General features: G+C 47.1%; 1 protein-coding gene across 11 annotated transcripts in view; it reads right to left on the bottom strand.

Annotated features, from left to right (window-relative positions):
* The window catches only part of SGIP1 (SH3GL interacting endocytic adaptor 1), a 1,655,639-nt gene that overhangs the window by 545,328 nt on the left and 1,088,174 nt on the right, over positions 1-22,137 (bottom strand). For 7 of the 11 annotated variants that reach the window (XM_069641967.1, XM_069641965.1, XM_069641962.1 and 4 more), the window contains exon 10: positions 7,306-7,401. The exons of the other annotated variants lie outside the window; for them this stretch is intronic. In XM_069641967.1, the coding sequence (XP_069498068.1) occupies positions 7,306-7,401 (96 nt within the window). The remainder of the gene's footprint in view (positions 1-7,305; positions 7,402-22,137) is intronic. 11 annotated transcript variants of the gene reach the window in all.

The following is a 22,137-nucleotide window of genomic DNA, read 5'->3' on the forward strand; positions in this document are numbered from 1 at the left end:
CCACATTTATATACCTTTACAATATTTTGGGACCCCCTCCCCTCTAATTTTGCCCCCGTCTTGACAGAATCCCAAAACATTTTGCAAAACCATTCAGGATTAGTTCTAGAATAAAATTGCAAAATTACATGCAGTTTAACTGAGTGGTGCAAAAGTTATAAGCCATCCAAAAACTAATTTTCCCCAACCCTGTAATGCAAAAATAGGTACAGATGTCCTAGGACATCTGAAGTGTCCCTGAACACCAAAGGAATGTCCCAGGACATGCAGAGTGTTCGTGGACCTTCGGGGGGGTGAAACAACCTGTTTTTTGGCTTCTTATGGCCATATCCAATCGAATCCTCATCACCCCCCCACCTCCCCAGAGATTGTTTGTCGAGTTTGACAAGTGAATGCTGCTTTTTAAAAAAATGTTTTCACTGTGCTGTTCGCGGACCCCAAAAAAGAATCCAAGATGGCGGGCGTTTCAAGAAAACAGACGCATTTCATGTTTACTCACCATCCAATCAGCGGTCGCGTCCCGGTGTTCGCGGACTACGCAAAAGTCTGCTAATTTTCTGGCCAATCGGAGGCCAGTCCGCAGACCAAACAAGGAAGCGAGTCTGCGGACCGGACATAGATATCACCAATTTATTTTGCCTTACATTTTTGTCATTTAAAAAAAAAAAAAAAAACTACTAGACGGATCTACACCAAATTAATAAAAGCACGCTTTTGGGACCAAGCCGCCGCTCCTGCCACTAATTTGGTGAAAATCTGACCATTAGGTCTATGGGAAAAAAATACATTTTGGGACCCCCCCTATAACTTTGCCCCCACCCTGGACCAAACCTCACCAAACTTTGCAAAAAAATTCAGAGTGGGCCATATACTTTTTTTTTGCAAAGTTTGGTGAGGATTCGTCCAGGGGGAGCGAAGTTATAAGCCGCCCAAAAAGTGCTGTTCCTATAGAAACAGCAACTTAACGATAACTACACAGCCACTACTGTGGCTGTGTAATATATATACATACATAACACACACATACATACACACATTATGTGAGTTGAATTTGAAAACTGCTTTGTATGGTTGTAAAGGTTCCATCTTTGAATATAGGAGTTACCTAAAAATGTTAGTGAACCCACGCAGCTTATGGTAGACCCAGAAATTTAGCGCTTCTGATAATGTGATTTATGGGATACATTACTCACCGTAATCGTATTTCTGATACTTGTATCTGCTTAGATTCACATGCTGTGCATAGGCCGACATCTAGTGGAAGCTGCGGAGTATTACAGTTAGATTTTCGAAACTGCAAAAGGGGCGAACAAGTACAGAGTATCCAAGAAGATTAGATAAGACTACATGCATCCATGGGCTTTCTCTCAGAGGGGAGGAAGGGCGGGCGCATGTGAATCTAAGCAGATACAAGCACCAGAAATATGATTACGGTTGATTAATGTATCCCTTCTGAGGCTTGTGGAATCTGCTTAGATCACATGCCATGCATAGATTAGCGAGCAGTGTTAGAAGGAGGTGGGATGTGAGAAGGGTCATGAGCGAACAAATGTCTTAGAACCGCTTGTCCCACTTGAGTATCTGTTTTGGAATGAGTGACAATGCAGTAGTGCTGAGTAAAAGTGTGAATAGAGCTCCATGTAGCTGCTTTGCAAATGGTGTCAAGGGGTACATTTGCAATGAAAGCCAGAGTGGCCCCAGTACCTCTTGTAGAGTGGGCCCTTGGCGTAAAAGGCAGTGTCTTTTCTGAAAGGAAGTAACACAGTTGGATACATTTGAGTATCCATTTAGAGATGGCACCTTTATAGACACAATCTCCTTCTCTGTCTGTAGCTATGGAGACAAACAGTTGATCTATCTTTATTAGCGGTCTGGTCTTGTCTACATAGTAGAGGACCACTCTTCTCACATCTAGAGTGTGTAGTTTCACTTCAGCAGAGATTTTGGGTTCTTGGAAAAAAGCCGTTAGCTCAATGGACTGGTTAACATTGAATGTAGAAATAAAAACTTAGGTGAGAACCTAGGGTGAGTTTGTAGAACCAGTTTATCCTTATGGACAGTAAAGAAAGGATCCTGCACTGACAGAGCTTGAATTTCACTGACCCTTCTTATGGATGTAATGGCTACTAAGAAGGCAGTTTTATAAGTGAGGTGTTTCAGACTAGCTTTATGCATGGGTTCAAAGGGGGGACACCATGAGTTTAGCAAGCACCACATTAAGGTCCCACCCTGGTGGTGGGTTAGAAATTGGAGGGTGGAGTCTCTTCACCCCTTCCATAAAGACTTTGACAACTGGCACTTTAAACCATGACACCTTGTTATGTGAGGTGGTGTAGGCTGACCGCACTGCCAGGTGCACCTTGAGTGAATTAAATACCAACCCTGCGTCCAGAAGGTGGAGCATATAGGTGACAATATTGGAAGGGGTGCAATCAATTGGGCTGATTTATTTATTCTGCACCAAATAACTAATCTTTTCCATTTATCAAAATAACAATGCCTTGTGTTAGGTTTTCTTGATTCTTTTAAGATATCCATACATCTCTGGGTTAAATTGAGATGGCCGAACTCTGACTTCAGAAGCGATGCTGCCAAGTTCAACGAGTTCGGATGAGGATGCACTGTTTGTCCTTCGTGCTGGGAGAGTCGGTTGTACCAGCACGGAAGTCTGATGGGGGTCGCACACCGCCAGTCTGCGTAGGTGTGGGATCCATGGTTGTCTTGCCCACATAGGAGCAACTAGGATGAGCGTCATCGATTCCCTGTGTCTCTTGTTGACCACCTTCCTCATCAGAGGGTTTGGTGGAAAAAAGCGTAGGCAAACATCCCTGACCAACATCCACAGAGCATTCCCCCTTGGAGCCTGGCTTGGGGAACCTGGATGCAAATTCTGGGCAATTTTTGTTTTCGCTTGTGGAGAATAGGTCTATAGTGGGGAAACCCCACTGTGAGAAGAGATCTTCTATGACTTCTTCATGTAGACACCATTCGTGTTCTTCTGGGAGGGGGATCTCTGCTGAAGGCGTCCGCTAGTGAATTGAGATCCCCGAAAAAATTTTGAGACAACAGGTAAATGTTCCGAATGAGTGCCCATATCCAAATTTTCTGGGCAAGCCTGGACATATTAGGCGAACGAGCGCCCCCTTGTTTATGTAAAACATTGCCGTCGTGCTGCCTGTTAGGATCTGCACTGGCAGGTTGGATAGGTGGGGTTCGAACGCCCAAAGCGCTCTGAAAACCGCCAGAAGTTCTAGCAGGTTGATGTGATTCTGAGCCACTGTGTGAGACCAGAGACCCTGAGCTGTGTGGTGAAGGAGGTGTGCTCCCCACCTTGATAGGGGCGCGTCTGTTGTGACTACGGCCTGTATTTCTGAGTTGTAAAAGGGTTTCCCCTTTGAAAGATTCTCCTTTGTCCACCAGTGAAGACTCTACTAGTGTTGGCGAAACCACCACTAGATCGTCCCACTGACCACTTGCCCGAGACCAATGTTTCGCCAACCATTTCTGCATGGGTTGCATGCGCAGGCACGCGTGGGGAACCAGGTAAATGCATTATGCTTTGCGCACCCTTATCTGGCGACTGGACTGAGGAATTTACAGTAACAGATTCTGAATTCTTTCCTCTGATGGAAAGGTCAACGCCTCTTTGGTGTCTAGGACAGCTCCTAGGAACTGTTTGGAGGTGCTTGGCACCAGGCTTGATTTTTTCTCGTTGATTGAGAAGCCCACTTGGAAGAGGAGGTTGATTGTTCTTTGAATGTCGGATCTGCAAATTAACGGGGTGTCCCCTGTGATGAGCCAGTCGTCCAGGTAAGGGTACACTGGGATTGCCTCCCTGCGTAGGTGCGCCGCCACCACCGCCAGTACCTTGGTGAATACCCTTGGAGCCGAGGCTGTACCGAAGGGCAGCACCTTGAACTGGTAGTGCTGGCTGACTACCTTGAAACGCAAGAATCTTCTGTGCGCTGGGAACATGGAAATATGAAAATAAGCATCTTTCTTACCAATGTTGCCATATAATCTCCTCTTTTCAGTAGGGGGATTACTTCCTGGAGTGTAGTCATGCGAAAATGTTGTGGCTTGACATACTTGTTTGCAGGGCATAAGTCTAATACTGGGCGCATCGTTATCTCTTCGAGGAGGATTCTCTGGTGCTCCAAGGAGTGCATCTTCTGTCTTGGAGGATGGCCGCGGGGGCGTTCCAGTAGTTCTATACAGTATCCCGCGGACACTGTGGACAGCACCCATTTGTCCGAAGTGTTCCCTTTCCATGCGTGGGTGAAGATGGAAATGCGCCCCCATACTGGGGATGCATGGGAAGGGTCCTGGAGCTGTACGTCACTGTTTATTGGGAGGCGTAGCGCCTCTACCTGGGTGGCCTCTCCCCCGACCCCTCTTTTGACCTCTGGCGAAACCTTGGGTAGCTTGTTGGTTTGCTGCCCCACGAGGCTCCTTGGTTCTGGTAGTAATTGGACCCTCTCTGGGAGTTTTGGCTGCGAAACCGATGAATTGTTATTTCCCCCGCTGGTTTGTGGGCTTATTTGTTAGTTGGCCAAGGGACTTTAAGGTGTCATATTCGTCCTTAGCCGTCTTCAAAGCTTCCTCCACTGCTTTTCCAAACAGGACATTAGGTTCTACCGGCATGTCTGAGGGTGGATTGGGTCTCGGGTTTAAATCCAGACTGCCTTAGCCAAGGGTGTTGTTTAATTACTGTGCTTTCTGCTATGAGCCTCCCTGCATTGTCTGCTGCATCGAAGTTAGCCTTTAGAATGCATCCGGACACTGATCTTCCTTCCGACGCAATCTGGGCCAACTGGTTCTGGTGCGGAGGCAATGAGGGCAGCTACCTGTTCCCATTGATGGCAGTTGTAGCTTGCCAGCAGAGTGGTGTTATTGGCAATGCGTGCTTGGTATGCCGACATGGATGCCACCTTCCTAGCTAGAGCATATATTCTCTTGCTCACTTTGTCCCAGGGAGCTTCCGAGGATGCTAGTGATGTTCCCGCTCTCTTCCTGGTGGTAACCACTAAAGAGTCGGGTTTTAGCTGACCCCTTATGTACAGTGGGTCGGAGGGAGCGGCCCTGAATAATTTTTCTACTCTAGGGTTAACTGCCCGAGTAAGATTAGGGGTCACCAGAGAAGGATCGTTTCTGCGTTGAATAGATTTTAGAATGGGGATAGTCTGTTAAATGGATCTTTTATCCCCTAGAATTTGCTCTGCAAAATCTTTCTTCTTGGGCACCCTGAGTCAATTTGGAAATGGGCTGCCGCCTTGGCTAAAACTTCATTAAGCAAAGGCTGATTGTTGATAGGCGAGTCATTCACAGGGGGATCCTTGGGAATAGGGGAGTCTATAGGCCTCTGCCTCGTCTTCCTCCTCCTCTTCCTGGTCCTCATCTCCATAGTAATCGACTCCGGTCTGGTAGTCTAGCATTTGTACTTCCGAATCCTCACCATACTGTTGGTAAGGTTAAACACTGAAAGGGATTGAAATCAGCCCATGAACTGGAGTCTCAGTACGGAGTCTTAGTAGGAGGTTGAAGGTCTTTGGATCCCGAAGGGGCAGAGGTAGCAGGAGTACTCTGATAGCTGTGGAAGTAATTTGGGTCTTTTTCATAGAAATCTACAAAAAAAGACATTCTCCTCATTACTCTGTCAATGTCCTCTGTGTTCCATTCCTTGGAACTGGGCATAACCCTTTCTTGCTGTGGTTCCTCATCTATGCCATATCCTGAGGAGTGGGAGGGACAATCTTTGGTCTAGTGACAGGGTCAGCGGCCTTGGACTTTTCTAAAGGCTGTTTGTGTTTCTCCTTCTGCACCTGGTGTTCAGAGGCTTTCTTGTGTTGTTTCGCCCCTTTCCCATGTGTAGAGGAATGTTTACCTGACCCCTTGGGCTTTCCTGAATCTTTCGACGCTTGGCGTCGAAAATCGAAGGAGGGATCACGAGATTCAGGAGTCTTGGAAGAGGGGCGTTGAATCTCGGAAGCAGACGTCGAACTAACTACTGGAGTAGCCGCCGAACGTGCTGCCTGGGGGTAGAGGTCAGATTCGTCTCGTGACAACCATACCTCCGTTACTTTAGGTACTGTGGCACTCTTAGCAATCGTTGACGGCTGCTGTGTGTCATGGGGCGACCGTGACCTGGAACGCCCAGAGTACACTGATTCGGCGGACCGCTCTTTGTGCCTTCTTCTGCCCATCACTCGACACGCGTGTCGAATCTCGGGTGGGATGAGTGTGTTTAGTGGAAGAGGTGTGGGTAGCGCTCTTGCTGCCGGGTGTTGTCCCCATAAATTACCCGCCAGTCAGTCCTCCGAGGTCGGGGGCTTACGCTTGGGTGCCTGACACCCCTGTGCCCTCGCTGTCCGATACGGCGGCGTTGCTGCCATCGCTGAAGGAATCCACTGCGCCCATGGCCTCGAGTTGCCTAGCGTAGTGGGCCCAAAGCTTGGTTGAGCGGTCGTTCAGTGTCTTGGCTTTGAAGAGCTTACAAGCTCTACAATTTGCCTCAGGGTGGTCTCTTGGAAGACACAGGTTACAGATATTATGTTCATCTACCCAGGGGAGCTTACGGTTGCACTTCGGGTAGAATTTAAATGGAGTACTCTCCATATGTCAATATCTGGCAGCGGGCGGGTGTATGTAGGAAATGAGTGTCTATATCCACCCTCCACTCTCCCTACTTGGGAGGCCTTCCGAGGCCCGGACCGAGGCCAGAGGCCTTCCAAGGCCCAAAGTCCGTTGTGTAGTCCGACGGCTGTTCTTCCTCGGTCTCAAGTACAGACGTTGATCTTCGGCGATCTTCGACGTAGGGTTGGAGAACAAGGAATTTTTGATAATTATATGATAAATGGCTAAAAGCCAGGGAACTCTGCGATTATGATTCCGATAAGTATGGCAGAAAAAAATTATCTGAGGGTCCTACACGCGTGAGGGATCGTGGTTACAGTGGACACTAGGGATAGTATTACTGGCACGCTGCTTTTTCGAGTTTCGAAAACAATCTGTAATACTCTGCTGCTTCCACTAGATGTCGGCCTATGCACAGCATGTGATCTAAGCAGATTCCACAAGCCTCAGAAATATATATTTATCTTGGTTGTCATTTTTCGAACATGCTGAAACTTTCCTAACTAAGACAGCTAGGGTCAGGAGATTTCATTAAGCCACATGTTCCTTTCTAATAGCAGATGAAACAATGAAGCATTTGAAGAAATCAAATTTAAAAATAAAAAGTAATCATTTAAATGCTTGGTTAATACAAATGTTCATAAGTTTAACTGCAACTGGAGATCTACTTACTTCCAGCTGGAAAAGGTCTTGATGCTATCGTTGGAGACTCTATACTTGAGTTGACTGATGGAACAAGACCCCATATTTCTGGCTCACCTACAGGAACTGAACATATACATATAAAATAACAGTATACTTTACATTTCTGCAATGGTCTCCAGGTGCTAATAACTGGTGTTAATTTTATAGAGTTGTGAAGATCAGAGTGGACATTCCGGTATATGAACCTGTGACCTTCATGTTACACAATGATCTCCGAGGATGATGCACTCACACACAGACCTATCTTACAAGTGGTTAACTGACATATGACTTATAACAACTTAACAAATCTGCAATTCTTTTTTTCTTTATACGTGCTTTAAAGAAATGCCTTTTCACGGTTTGCATTGATCAAATAAAATTTCAATACACACAATTGATTTCTTACCCAATAATTCCACTTTGGCCAGAATGGAATGAAACATCAGGGGGAACAATACCCAGGTGGTATTTAACGTGCCACACAAAATTGTATCCCACCCAATAGTGGCAAAATATGTACATTTTTCGGAATGGGCAAATTAGGGTCGGTACACTGCATAACAAAGCAACAACTTTATGGTAGAACAAAAAGCTCCAAGTTGGCTTTAGCCAATTTGTCGTTCCCAGATACTTAGGCCTACAACTCTGATCAGCCCAAGCAAGCACAGCCAATCGTGAGGTATCGAGGGAGGTTTAGGCAAAAAAAAAACAAAGGGGTTTGGGGGTTGTCAGGTTAGCTACCCCTGTGCTTAAACAATATACTGGGTAAGCTGGCAGGAGCAACAAATACACCAAGTTGGACATACTCTTGATGACAAAATAGATCTGTTACCATTTGACACAATGGAGAAAAAACCTACTGAACACTAGAAATACATACAAATTCAGAGAAGTGGAAACCATGTCTTATTGTTAATGAAGGGGCTACATAGTTCTCTAGTTCCACTGCACAATTGGACAACCAGGTAAAAAGTAAAAGAACTGCAGAACTTCAAACAATTGGAAGAAAAACTACAGATCTCTAATGGCCATTAGGACCCGGCACGCGCGGTGCAACGGGAATACTGCGTGGTGATTGGCTCATTTGCGAGCCATACCACACGGTATTCCCTTTTACGCTGTGCATGCCGGCTACTCCGATCCTGGCGAGGGGCGTGGCAGCCCCTCAGCTAATGGAGGCTCGAAACGGGGCAATCCCCACTCCGAGCCTCCCCATGGCTGGAGGCTTCCTTCGTCCCCCGTCCCCCTCCTTTCCGCCCTCCCAACCCGTTTTCCCTTTCCCGGCGGGCATTATTTTTCTTTTTTTTTCTTTTCTGTTTCTAAACAAGCGAAACAGAAAAAAAATACCATTATCACCCCAGTCTAACGGGCCGGGGTGCTAATGGCAATATTTATGAGTGTCCGAGAAGCTAGATCAAAGCTAACAATGTAAGGTTATACATGTTCATACTGTCGTAAGGCATTGCCTCTGTTTACTGGGTTTTTGATACATAGGGTAGGTGGATTACTACAGTGTTTACAGTGGCCAAATTGTGAATTCTTAAGTGCTGAGGGAAGACAACAGTAGCTAAAACATGGGGCTGGTTCAGAGAGAACCAATAGACTCCTGAGTAAACAATATTATCTATTGCCTAAAGTATGCAGAGGATATGTTCTTAGGCATGTGTAGTAGCTTTTTTAACTATGTACATCATATAGACTTGGGGCGGGGCTAGATTATATAATTTCTCCTTCTGTGTGCTTGGCTAGTGTGGATATAGATGAGTATCTTGTACACACAAAGTTATTGCAAAAATGCTTTAATGTGACTTACTGACTTGCATGTTTAGTTATTTAAAGATTGATATAAACTCCAGTGTAAATCCAAACAATGAAACATTTATATACAATAGATTAGAGCAGAGTTGTCCAACTTCAGTCCTCGAGCATTGGAGTGCCTTTGGCGAGTGCAGTTAGGTGGCGAAGGACTGTGCTGGCCATGACCCCTTCTTAACAATGGATACAAGCAAAATGTGACACTTTTATACTGTTTTTGCTCCCTTAATTGCATCGCTCTGCCCACTCAAGCAGCATCTGACTACAAAGTTAGCCGGCCACGCGAATTTTGCGCACGTGCATTGAGGAGTGCCTTTGGCGAGTGCCGTTAAGTGGCGAAGGACTGTGCTGGATGTGACCCCTTCACAGTGGGTGGTATGCTGGATGAACTTTCAGTTGAATTAGAGACTGGCTGTATAGCCCAAATGTTACATGTTTCATGAGAGCCATCTAGTAGACTCCTCTTGAGGGGGATATCAATAAGTTCTACCCCCCCAGCGAGTCTGGAATCCAGACTCCCTCTCCCAATAAGTTGTTTGCTTTGCAATTTGTTTAAGAGATGCGGATAGTCTTGCCCTTTCAGAATTATGACTGCCCACTATAAATGTCTTCCCAGTTTCAGGGATAAAGGGTTAAATAAGCTCTGTCATTGATGTGTTCAGTGTGTGCTTGCGACACACTTAGTTGGTAGCCCAATATTAGTTTTGAATGACAATTGCTAAGCAGTTCCATTATCAGTGGTGAAACAAATTCAGTTTATAGTGATAGTTTCGACACCGAAGTTTAGAATGCCAAAAGTTCCAACACAAAAGTGTCGAAAAAAAAGTTTCGAAATTATTTTAACTATATTAAATTAAAATAAACACTTTAATATTATAAAAATACATTTGAAACTTTTGTTCGACACTTTTGTGTCAGAGATATTGACATTCAAAACTATTGTTTCGAAAACTTTGACTGGAGACCTAGGTTGGGCGGTCATTTTCCAGTAGTTCAATGTGCACAATGCCATCAGTGCCACTAGTGTTCAGACGTGATGTGTCGAAATCGATACAACAGAAATTATCTAATCAGGAATGGGCTCTCTGCTGTTGGGTGAAGTGTTCCAATTTCACTCATTTACCCAGAAGCAAATGAGTTTAAGAAGGTTCACTCTCCTTCTGGTCACGGATGTCTTCTTTGATAAGCATAGTATTCTTTAATGCTGTAGTGGGTGCCAACTGATGAAAAACAGTTTGTCCCAAGATCCGATGGAGTAGGCCAAATGTTCTAGGCCAAAACTGGCAATTGAGGCTCTATGTTAGTTTTTGGAATCATCCTGGTATATGAAACATTTTCAGATGTTATTTCAAATGTCTTTCGCTTGATCCACGGGGGTACAAGCAGGTTCATTAACCTCCCCTATGGTATTGAGCCACCTATCTAGGGGGCCGCTTAGATGAACTCTCCATATATCGCCATCTGGTAATGTATTAGAGACAGTAGTGAAAGTTGGTGTCTTATTGTTTCCGTAGGAGCAAGTGCAGGCTCCCCTTGATTAAGTGCTCTGCGCAAAGAAAAACTTTTGGCATTATCACGTTTGTGCCACTGGTTAAACTTGTGTGTCTGTCTTATCAGCTCCTTTTCGTTTGTTGGAGGGGTGTCAGCCGCAGCGCCCTCTCTTCTGTTGATAATGGTGACAAAGCAAGAATGAACGGCCCAGCCTCAGCTGATGGCATAATAACTGCAACCGCCGAGCCACAAGAAGCTAGAGGCAACGAGGAAGGGGCAGAATGGATCGAGTCCCTGTCAGGCTAAAATGACAGGGTCAGGGGAGCTGGATATAGTCCTTAGGAGCAACAGAGGACCCATGTTCATATTGAAGAATCAGGGCGTCATTGCTCAGAACAGCTCAGTCATAATTCTCTGAGATAACGTCCATCACCTTGGATAAAATCCGTTTTAACCTGTTCCTTTGCTATTTTTGAACACAGGGCAAACAAAGCATGAACTGTGGCAATGACAGCAATAATTGTGGGCACCGGGAGGTTGACGACCTCAAATCAATTTTCCAGCGAGGAGCAATCCCGCTCGTCTCACTATGATGACGTTATTATATTGATTTGAAGTTTCCGATAGGCATAAAGGAATTTTCCTGCGCAATCCACAGAGACCGCATCTCCTACTGACTGATGTTCTGGGTACCTGGAGGCAAATTCATGGCATTTCTTGTTGGCTTTGGTGGCAAACAAGTCAATCTGCGGATGACCCCATTTGGAAAATATTTGTTGGACTTCTTTCTCGTCTAGCTCCCACTCGTGAGAAGTCGTGAACTCTTTGCTTAGTTTGTCCGCTAGGATGTTGTCTTCTCCCGGGAGATGTTCCGCTTTGATCTGTACCCTGTGGTGCAGTGCCCATGACTATAGGAGTTGAGCTTCTTGTGACAAAATTTCTGATTTGGTGCCTCCTTGTTTGTTCGTGTAATGCATGGAGGTCGTATTGTCTGTCTGTATGGTCACCACCTGGTCGGTTAATACCGGAAGGAAGACTTTTAGGGCCCACCGTATTGCCCTGAGCTCCAAGACATTGATGTGCCGTTGAGATTCCTGAGCGGACCATGTGCCCTTGGTTTGAAGGTCCTCTAGATGGGCCCCCCAGCCGGACAGAGATGCATCTGTCCTGAGGAGAAGGGTAGATGTTGGTGCCTGAAAGGGCATTCCTTGTGACAGGTTTTGAGGCGAGTTCCACCATCGAAGTGCTTTGATTAACGTCTGCGGTAGTTGGACTGTATCTTCCCATGAGCCGATTGCCAGTTTCCATTGGTGGTCCAGGGCCTCCTGGATTGGTCTCATGCAAAGCTTGCAATTTGGTATGAGGAATATGCATGAGGATATCATGCCCAGGAGAGATTTGTAAGAGTGCACCGTGGTTGTGGCTCTGTTCAGGAACCATGAGATCAAGTGGAGAATAGCTGTTATTCTGTCCGCCGAGGGTCTTACCCTGGGGAAGCAGGTGTTGATGTCCGCACCCAGGAAGAGAACTGTTTTGCTGGTCACTGGGCAGGATTTTGTTTTTCGTTGATGGAAAAACCTAACCCTTTTAAGAGTTTTGTTGTTCTCGAAACTGCCAAGTGTGTGAGTTTGTACGAGCCTGCCCTTATCAACCAGTCGTCCAAATATGGGAAGACTTCTGTTACTGTCCTTCTGAGTTTTGCCGCTACTGGTGCAAGATACTTGGTAAAAACTTTTGGAGCTGACTTTAGGCCAAACGGGAGAACACGGAATTGGAAGTATAACTCCCTATTGCGAACCCGACGGACTGTCTTTGGGCAGGATGAATGGGAATGTGGGAGTAGGTGTCTTCCAAATCTAGAGTGACCAGGAAGTCGTGCTGGTTTAGCCACGGTAAGACACGTTGCAGGGATATCATATTGAATTTGATGCGCTTGATGGAACTTGAGCGTTCTTAGATCCAGTATAGGTCTCCACTGACTGTTGTTCTTGATCAGGAAGAAACCAGAGTAAAAACCTCTTCCCTTCTGTTGGTCTTGGACTGGTTCGATAGCTGCTTTTAAGAGCAGTTTTTTAATCTCGGACATGACATGTCTTAACAGATGTACCTTGCGAGGTGTGGGAGCAAGGGATGGAGGTTGATCTAGAAATTCTATAGTATGACCTTTTCGGATCACCTGCAACACCCACAAGTCCGATGTTATTGACTGCCAACGATGGAGAAATCTGCTTACTCTTCTCCCCACCGGGGTGTGACGTTGAGGGGAAAGACATGATCTGTCAGTTTTGCTTGCCCTGGGTGGAGCCACGCCTTGTCCTTTGGGAGTACCTGCTAGAGGTTTGGTGGCATCTGTTGTCCTGGTAGGTGTTTCTCTGCGTTTTCTGGCCATAGGAGGGACAATTGAAGCCTCTGAATTTGGAGGATGAGCCTCAAAAGGAACGAAAAGATCTGCGGTCTTTGTCCTTATCTTTAAGGGAGCTGATGGCTTGAGCCGTGTCGGTCTTTATTCCTTTGAGGTGGTCATCGATTTTTACCAAATAAGTCTTGCCCATCGGAGGGCATGTCCAATATTTGAGCTTGGACCTCCGGTCTGAAATTTGTAACTTTTATCCAGGCCGGTCTCTTCAGAACAGTTCGTGAAGCATTTCACTGAAACCTGATTCTGCTACGTCCACTGCTGTGTCAATCATATGATCTGAGGTAGCTTCCCGTCTGCTACGATTGATCTGGCTTCTTCCTGGAGATCCGCTGGTAAATGTCTGGTTAGTTTAGACATACGCAACCATACGGTCAAAACGTGCTGCCATGGCTAGTGCATTACCCGCTCTGATGGTGAGAGGCTGATGAGGATACCTTCCTGCCCATGGACTAACTTGCATCCTTCCTTGTCAGGAGGTGCTGATAAGGGCGATGCAGGATTGGCCATCTTTTTTCTCGCTGCCACTGTGATGACAGAATCTGGCTTGGTGTGCCCCTTTAGACCAAGTGGCACCATGTCAGGGGCTTAGTATTTCTTTTCCGGTCTTGAGACCAGAGCGGGAGTAGACAAAGGCGTCGCCAATATCTTTGACCCAGATTCCCATATGGTATCAAGAAGAGGAATGGTTGGGACTGTCCTTCTGCGTTTATCCCTGTGCTCATAAAGCACTGACTTTCTCTTCAGATGTGACTTGAAGCTTGAACAAGTCTGCGGCTTTGCCAATAATGGTATGGAAAGATACCAAATTGTCAGTGGTGTAGAATCTCCTGGAGAGTCTTTCTTTCTGGGTTTTTCAACTATGTAATCATTCCATTCGCTATGAGTGTCAGGCTCATGAGTAATCTCCCCTTCCTCTGGGTCATAAAAGTCTCTGAAAGGATGCTCTTGCCAGTCAGACCGATGCAGATGAAGGCACAATTGTAGGGTCTCGAACAGGTGACTTAGGCCTAGGTCATACTCTAGGAGATGGGACCCTTGTCGGTGAAGCACTGAGCGTTCTGTTCCTGGATCTGCGAGGAGGCTCAGTTGAATGTGTCCTTTTAAGTGGCCTGCTCCTGGAAGGAGACTCTCTAGGTGTGCTATGCCGAGGTGAGATGCTGTGCAGAGGTGTTACCTCTTTAGGTATGGATGACTTCTACTTTTCCGCTTGACGTCTGTTGAATTCTTCAATGATCCTTTGCATCGACTATGAGAGGTGGATCGTGAGGATCGGTAGGTTCCTCCACAGTTGGTTGCCAGGGAGGACTATGTTCCTTGGGGGCGAGGCAAGGTTGCCCGCCAACAATTTCTGTGTCTGAAAACTCCTCCTGAAGAACAATGTCTGGGAGTTCTGTCATCTCTCCCAACGAAGAAAGTTGTGTTCCTATCGGTCCATGAGTCACTGATAAAGGGAGCACTGTTTTGCCATTGGATGGTGGAACAGTGGCATCTGCAGCGGCTGTTTTGGGTTCGCCGTGGACGATGGAATTGACTTTGTCGTTGACGGCGCTGGTATGGGCTTACTCAACGGTGGCTTCGTGGACGATGAGGATTTCGTCGACAGTGGCTTTGTGGACGATGACTTAGTCAACAGTTGAGTGCGTTTATCCGTTGACGGGACCTTCATGGACGAGATATTCGTGGACAAAAGACGGTACTCCTTCAACGCATAATGTTTCGTGGAGGCTGATTTCCACAAGGATTTGGTCGTGAATGACTAGGTGTGAAGTGTCGTCATCGTGGACGCTACGGGTTTCGTCGTTGATGGGCCTCTATCACTATGACCGCTCGTAGACTGCTTATCCATTGACGATTGCCCACCCCCCCTGGGTTTTTTTAAACTCCTCCTTACCTTTGGAGGTGGTTTGCTCTTCAGGATGCTGTTTTTTGTGATCCCCAGATTTCAAAGGGGGTATTTCCACCTTCTTTTTACTTTTGTGAGAAGGTGAGACACTTCTTTCCACTGAAGAGGCCCTTCTCTTAGGATGTTTGTCTCAGATGGTTTAGAAGAATGTACAGGATCTGTCTTGGCAGACTCTTCTTCAGAAGATATATCTTTGACTTCTAAATGGAGAAGTCTTCTGTGTCCATCTTGCAGGGTTTTGTTGGAAAAAGTCCTGTCACGTTTATTTATATCATGAGGATATAAACAGATGCATTGTTCATGAGGATCCTTCATGTAGACAAGTTTCTTCATGCACCTTGTGCAGTCCCTGAACAGGGAAGGCTTCTTGGCAGTTGGAAGTTCAGCCATGTTCTGAGAGATTTCACTTGACGATTTTAAGATGAAAAAGTGTTTTCTGAGCCCAGAAATATACGAAAAGCTCAGAGAGCTGGAGGATTCCCTCGGTCTGTTAGACTGCAGTGAAAAATCTGAAGATGTATGATTGGGGCGTAGCTTAAGCCCTGCCACCTCCCTGGTTGAGGCCATAAATGAGCAACGTGAGGTGGAGGGAATACACAAGTGAATGGCTCAGATCATAATGGGCAATCTACCATCATTTATATGGAAATAATGTATATATTTTAAAATTTTAATAATTTAAATCACTGAGGATTCACAGTGACGATGGGAAATATTCAAGCATCTGAATCTATGAAAGATCCAATGCTGGAGAAAGCTGATTTCACCTGCGTAATCTGAGAGTCCTGTCCTGCTAAACTCTGGATTGCAGAGGCCGCGCAGCGGAAGACATGCAGAAGAAACGGTTTTCCCCATGCAAGTCCGACTGCCATGGTTGCCGAGCTGAAGAGTGACGAACGCTGAAGTCAGAATCAATCAATAAGTCGATGGTCCCGAGATTAGAGGAGCCTCCCTAGACGTGTGACCGGACCAGAGACACCTGTTCAGTGAGACCGAAGCAGTAGAAGTTGCTGTAGAATTCAGGAAAGCAGCGTGACCCACAGAGCAAATGCTTCAGAAGCCGGTGAGTGAAGCATGGCTTTCTAAAGCACTGCACGAGCCTTGCCGGTAACAGTAACCAGGCTCCTTTGCCACTCGAGACTTTCAGCTAGTAGAAGTGGACCGCTGTATAGAAAATCCTTTGAACAATGGAATTTCAACACACGCTTATAAAGTAAAAGGCTTCTTACTCACGTAGGAAGCCACCACTGTTAAACCCATTGTTCCACTAACTGAAGCCTATTAATGTTTCAAGAGTGGCCACGTGTCCCTACTTAAGGAAAGGGAATGCGCCGAAGACCACTGTTGAACACTTACCGGTGACCACATCAAACTACAATCTTTACTGTGGGAAAACTACATTAACAAATGGTTGCGTGTGCCTTATTGTGATTCCCAAAGGAGGCCTGAACTCCATCCTTTGCTTCTATGGGAATACAATTACACAACCACCTTTAAAGCTTGAAAATTAAATCAAAGAGTGGTCGCGTGTGCCTAATTCTGGGTCCTCCTGAAAGATGTGATCTTAGGACATACCTTTCTTTTACAAGAGTATAAACAACTGGATAAGAGAACAAGCCTTTCTTAAGCCAAGAGGTAACCCGTACTAAGTGTGAAGCTCTACCCTGTCTTAGAGTTTAGAGCAATCCAGCTGCATTGTTAATTTACTAACAATCAAAAGGCCTAAGATACAAGTGCATACGTATTACCTGAAGCTAGGAGAGTGACACCAACACTTCTGAGCAATGGTATGGGCTGATAGCTGGGAGAAAGGCGAAGGTGAAGTTGGAGAAGGGGAACTGGCAGCTTGTAAAGACTATACTGAAGCAGACCCAACCTATAATTCCCTAGAAGGTCACAGCTAGCGAAAAGTTAGTCTTGAAGGCAAACCCAGGTTGTTATTGTGGCAGTTGGACGAGGGGCAGAAAGGCTGCCCCTTTGAAGAAAGCTATTCAAAGCAAGGGTGCCTTGCTTACCTGAGGAGGTTGCAATAATATCTATATTGTCAAAGTGTCTAAAAGTAATTGAAGTTGTCGCAGTAGTCCAGCGTATTGGAATTAACAAGGCCTATCTGGTTGTCAGTAGATGCTACGTTGCTGCTGTCAAAGCCAAGCTGAAATACCATGGGACAAGAGGTGTCTGTTCTCATGGCAAAGAAAGTATAAGAATCATTGTTGAAGCATAGGTTGCAGCATTAAGAAGTCATAACTATAATTCAAGAAGTGTAACATTAACAATGTGGATATACCATTTTCTTTGAACTGTGGGGAATCTTCCTGTGAGAGTGATAGCATTGGGGCGAGGATTACCATTGTGACTATTTTCTCTAGAAGTGGAAAGTGGATGACTTCACCCAAAAAGAAGATTTTTTTACCATTGAAACCTTTTGTCAATGAACTTTTGTTTCGACTTTAAAACCATCAAGAAGGTTTAAGTTACTTACCTGTAACTATTGTTCTCCAAAATAGGTCTGGCAGACCCATGCTGGAGAGCAATAGTTACAGGTAAGTAACTTAAATCTTCTCTAGCAGGGGGTCTGGCATGGATTCACATGCTCATGAATAACAAATATATAGCAGTACCACATAACACAACCACGGGAGGTGGCAAGGCTCAACAGAAGCAATTACACTTAGCCCTGGAACAGACTCACCTCAAGCAAACAGGTTGCGTAGCACTGCTTGGCCGACTCCTTTAGAATCCCTGTCGACACAGTAGAATTTCATGAAGGTTTGCATGGACCTCCACATAGCAGCCGTGCAGATGTCGAGTAGAGGCACACCAGACAGGAGCGCTGTCGTTGCAGCAATCGCATTGGTGGAATGGGTTCTCGGGAGGCCGGGCAGTGGTCAGTTAGCCAACCTTTGACAGTGCGCGATGCAGCCGGAGAGCCATCGTGAAATGGAAGCCTTGGACAAGGCCTTCCCATGGTTCACAGGGCCAAAGTTCAAAAAAGGCTGTGAAGTCTTCTGAAAACACTGTGCGTCACATAGAACTTCAGGGCACAAGCAACGTCCAGCAGATGCAAGGCTTTTTCAGCCAGCGACAAACTTTCTGGAAAAAAACTGGTAAAACCAAATGCTGGTTGAGCTGGAATTCAGACAGAACCTTCGGCATGAAGGAGGGGTGCGTACGCAGCACCACCCTCGATTCGTGGAAAGTCAGGCATGGTTGCTTGCAGGATATGGCCTTATCTCACCTACACTTCTGGCAGAAGTGATGGTCACAAGGAAAGGCGTTTTCCACTAGAGAAACTTGAGCAGGTCTGATGCCTCGTCACAACCACGTTAAGTTCTCATGCCGGGGCAGGAGCCTCCACCAGCAGCAAAGATCAGAAAAGTGGGACCAAAGTAAAGATCTTCCTGTTGACCTGGTGTAGCGGGAGATCGCTGCCAGATGTACATTGATGGAGGCGTGTGCCAGTGCGGCCTTGGCCAAGGATAGCAAGTACAGCAGTATATGTGGGGGTGTGACCCTCAAAGGGGTATTATTCTGTAACCGGCACCACATAGCAAAACGCTTCCACTTGTAACTGTAGCAGTTCAAGGTCGAGGACGCCCTGGCTTTGGCGAGAACCTGCCTGTAGTGCGCTGGCATCTCACATCCTCCAAACTCTAGGGCTGCAAGAGCCAAGCCCTCAGGTTCTGCAATCCAGGGTCGTGATGCAGGATTGCACCACTCTCTGGTGAGAAGATCCAGAACCACTGGCAGCTTGACCGAGGTGACGCTGACAGGCTGATAAGGTCCGGGTACCAAATCTGCCTTGGCCACGCCAGGGCGATGAGCATCCTCCTGCTATGGCACTAGCCGAGTGTGTTGACGCTTAGCAGGAGAGGGAACAGACACGTGTACAGAAACAGCCCTTCCTGAGGGAAGGAGAAGGTGTCCCGCAGGCTCCTTGGTTGGTGGAATCTGTTGGGAAACCTCTGGTATTTGGAGTTTGCTGCTGTCGCAAATATATCGAACTGGTGTCTGCCCCACTTGATGAAGATGCTGTCCACCTGATCCTGCCAAATTTCCCACTCGTGGCAGGAGAGCAATTCACTGCTGAGGGAGTCTACAATGGTATTCTTGATTCCCGCTACGTGTAGAGGGATGAGGAACATCCCTTGCCTGACCGCCTAATGCCACAAGTCTTGCGCTTCCTTGGAGAGGGCCAGGGATCAAGTGCCCCCCTGATCCCTGATGTATAACATGGTGGTGCTGTTGGCCGTGAAGATCCTCACCACTTTGCCCTTCAGAGACGGAAGGAATGACTTGAGGGCCCAGAACACAGCCTATAGCTCCAGGATGTTGATGTGGAGAACCTTCTCCTCTGGCAGCCACAGGCCTCGGCATATAACCATCCGGTGTGCGCTCCCCAGCCTTCCAGGGAAGCGTCTGTGGTGACCGTCTCCTGGTATTGGGGTGGGGACGGGGGGTTTGAAATCCTGTGCCATTGGCGATGCTGGAGCGGACGCCCCACTAGCCTATTGCATCGTCGAAAGGGATCTTGTCCGTGAAGCTTACGGACACCTGTATCCAGCAAGCGTCCAGGAACCCCTGGAGGGGTTGCATTTGCATGATGTAGATCCAGGACATTATGCCGAATAACAACTTGATGGCCAGCACCGTGGCTGTCCTCGTCGATGACCGTCGCTGCACCTTCCCTTGAATGGCTGCTACCCTCTCTTCCAAGGGCAACGCCAGGCAAGACACTGTATTGTGTCTGGCTCCTAGGAACAGCACATTCTGCAATGGTGTTAAGCAGGACTTCGGATAGTTGATGGAGAATCCCAGATCTGCCAGTAGCTGGACAGTCTCTGTGTGTCCAATGGACAACCCCTGTGAGCGGGTGCTAATGAGCCAGACAACCATGTACAGGTATACGTGTATGCCCCGTTGACGTAGATGGGCAGCCACCGTTGGCAGGCATTTTGTGAACACTCTGGGGCCTGACTTCAAGCCGAAAGGTGGATTCTTGAACTGGTAGTGCTGTCCCTGAACTACAAAACTGATGTTTCTTGTGAATGCTGTCTTCCGCTACAGTAGCCCTGGGAATGGCTTCTGAAGGCTTCCCGAGTTGTGGATCTGGACGGCTGACGGTAAGAAATGGAGAAACCTTTGGAAGACCTGCTCGAATTTCCGCTGGAGGCGCGAAAAGAAGATAAACACTGCTGGAGAGTGCCCAAGGAACAGGCCGTCTCTGTATCTGCTTTGATGGCGGAGGTTGAAATGGGGCAACGGATGACGCCTCTTCTTCGTTGGAGGCTGATCGAGGACCTAGGGGACCACTGGAGCCAGGGCCATCTTCCTCCGGATCTCTGCCACCAAGGTGTGCAGGGTCGACAAATGTCCAAAGAAATGTCCCTCAGCTGAGATGGCAGGACTGGAAAAGTAGGCCCTGCGCCGTCGCCCTCCTCTTTCACGTCCTTGTTTAAGAACTCCTGGTGATTGTCAGCCGTGGAGGAGACCTCCATGGCTTGGGCCACGGTCTGGGAGTGCTGTTTCGGGGCTTCCTCACCACCCCACTCCTTTTCCTCCCCTGCGGGTCGTGAACCAGGGCCTGAGCCGGTTTCCCCACTTCTGGCATGCCAGGAGAGTTTGGCAAAGTTACTGCGGTGGTGTTGCACCTTGGGGGCAGGAATACCTTCTGCGCTGCAGGGGGTATCCTCGCAGGGTCAGCGCCCTTAGCCGTCGGGGTAGTAGCAGTTGCCAACCCTGTCGCCAACAAAGTCGCCAACAAAGTCTTATCCTGTGCCGATTGGGCCTGCTTGGGCTGTACGGTATTCTGCTCTGTGGCTTCTCTGCCTTCTCCCGCAGTTTGAAGAGGAGGTCGATTGCTGGCTGGCAATGGAGGCGGAGGTTGATCGCACCCTATCCACCTTGGGACCCACTTCTGCAGCGAATCCGGTGGACTCAGACTTGCGACTCTTAGCCTTGTCTTGGGCCACCACAGATGAGGCGCCCTCAAAGGACTTAAAAGACAACTCCTCGGACCGGCCGGTCCTCGGTGAGGCATAACCCTGCTTGGAGCACGGGTCAGAGGCCTTGGCGTTAAGCCATGCCGCCACTCTATTGTGTCTCCTGGTCTTCTTCGAGAACCCAAGGCATATCTTGCACTCCACTTCCTTGTGGTCCGGATGGAGGCAGAAGAGCATTGCAGGTGCTTGTCTTGTACAACCACATTCAGAAGCCTGCATTTGGTGCAGGGATCGAAGAGGGACCTTGCCTCCTCCTCCTCTGTCATGGTCAGAGGGCGCAAAGTAGGCATGATGACCTTCCAGAATCTTCGACGATCATCTTGAGGGGCGCTGAAATTCACCGACAACGGGTCCCCGCGGTCAGTTGATGGGGAAAAGAGCACAAAGCTCTTTTGCAACAAAAATAGAACATTTTTCTGTTGAAAAACACAAAATAATGTAGAAGTAGCTCGAAGGGCAAACTCGAGGACTCCCAACACAGAAGCATGCAGTAAAAACCAGAAGATGGCACAGAGTCGGTGCTGAATCTTTGAGAGAGCCACCCGAGCGGCATACTGCTTTTGTTTTTTTTTTGGTTTCCAGTACTGCAAGTCTTTTTTCCTGCTCCATTGAGGGAGGAGGAGTATTCCACACAAAACACCCGACTCACTGGAGGGGCGCAGAGTCGGTGCTGAGTCTTTGGGAGACTGAGTGGAGCTGGCGACATCTTTCTGAGCAGACTTGGTAAATTTTGAACAATTAAAACGTACACATATAACCCTCCCGTCACACAGCGATAATATTGCACCTAGACATTATGGTTGCCTCAACTGGACCACGAACAAGACATCGGTATTAGAAATAGCCATCTGATGCATCCACATTGCTAAAGCCGCCCCTCTCACCATGTCAAATGACGGACTCTGCGATACAATTGAAAAAAGGACAATGCAAGCTCAATCAGGTAAGTGTCCAAGTACGAAATGAAATGGAATTGCCTGAGAAATGTGCAAATCCATAAAGCACTGATGTGACGAAAATCCATACACAAGCACAGCAAATGAACAAGCTTGAACCAAACCATATCTGAAGCCAAACAAGCAAGTGCACATAGTTTCGATGATGTGCAGACGCAACTAAATTCTGAATTATTGTGCTCTCAGATGCCCCACAAAGATCCAAATCATAAAAAAATCTCACAGAATGGA

This window comes from Ambystoma mexicanum, chromosome 1q (genome assembly GCF_040938575.1).
Source record: "Ambystoma mexicanum isolate Mex_15411 chromosome 1q, UKY_AmexF1_1, whole genome shotgun sequence".
NCBI lineage: Eukaryota > Metazoa > Chordata > Amphibia > Caudata > Ambystomatidae > Ambystoma > Ambystoma mexicanum.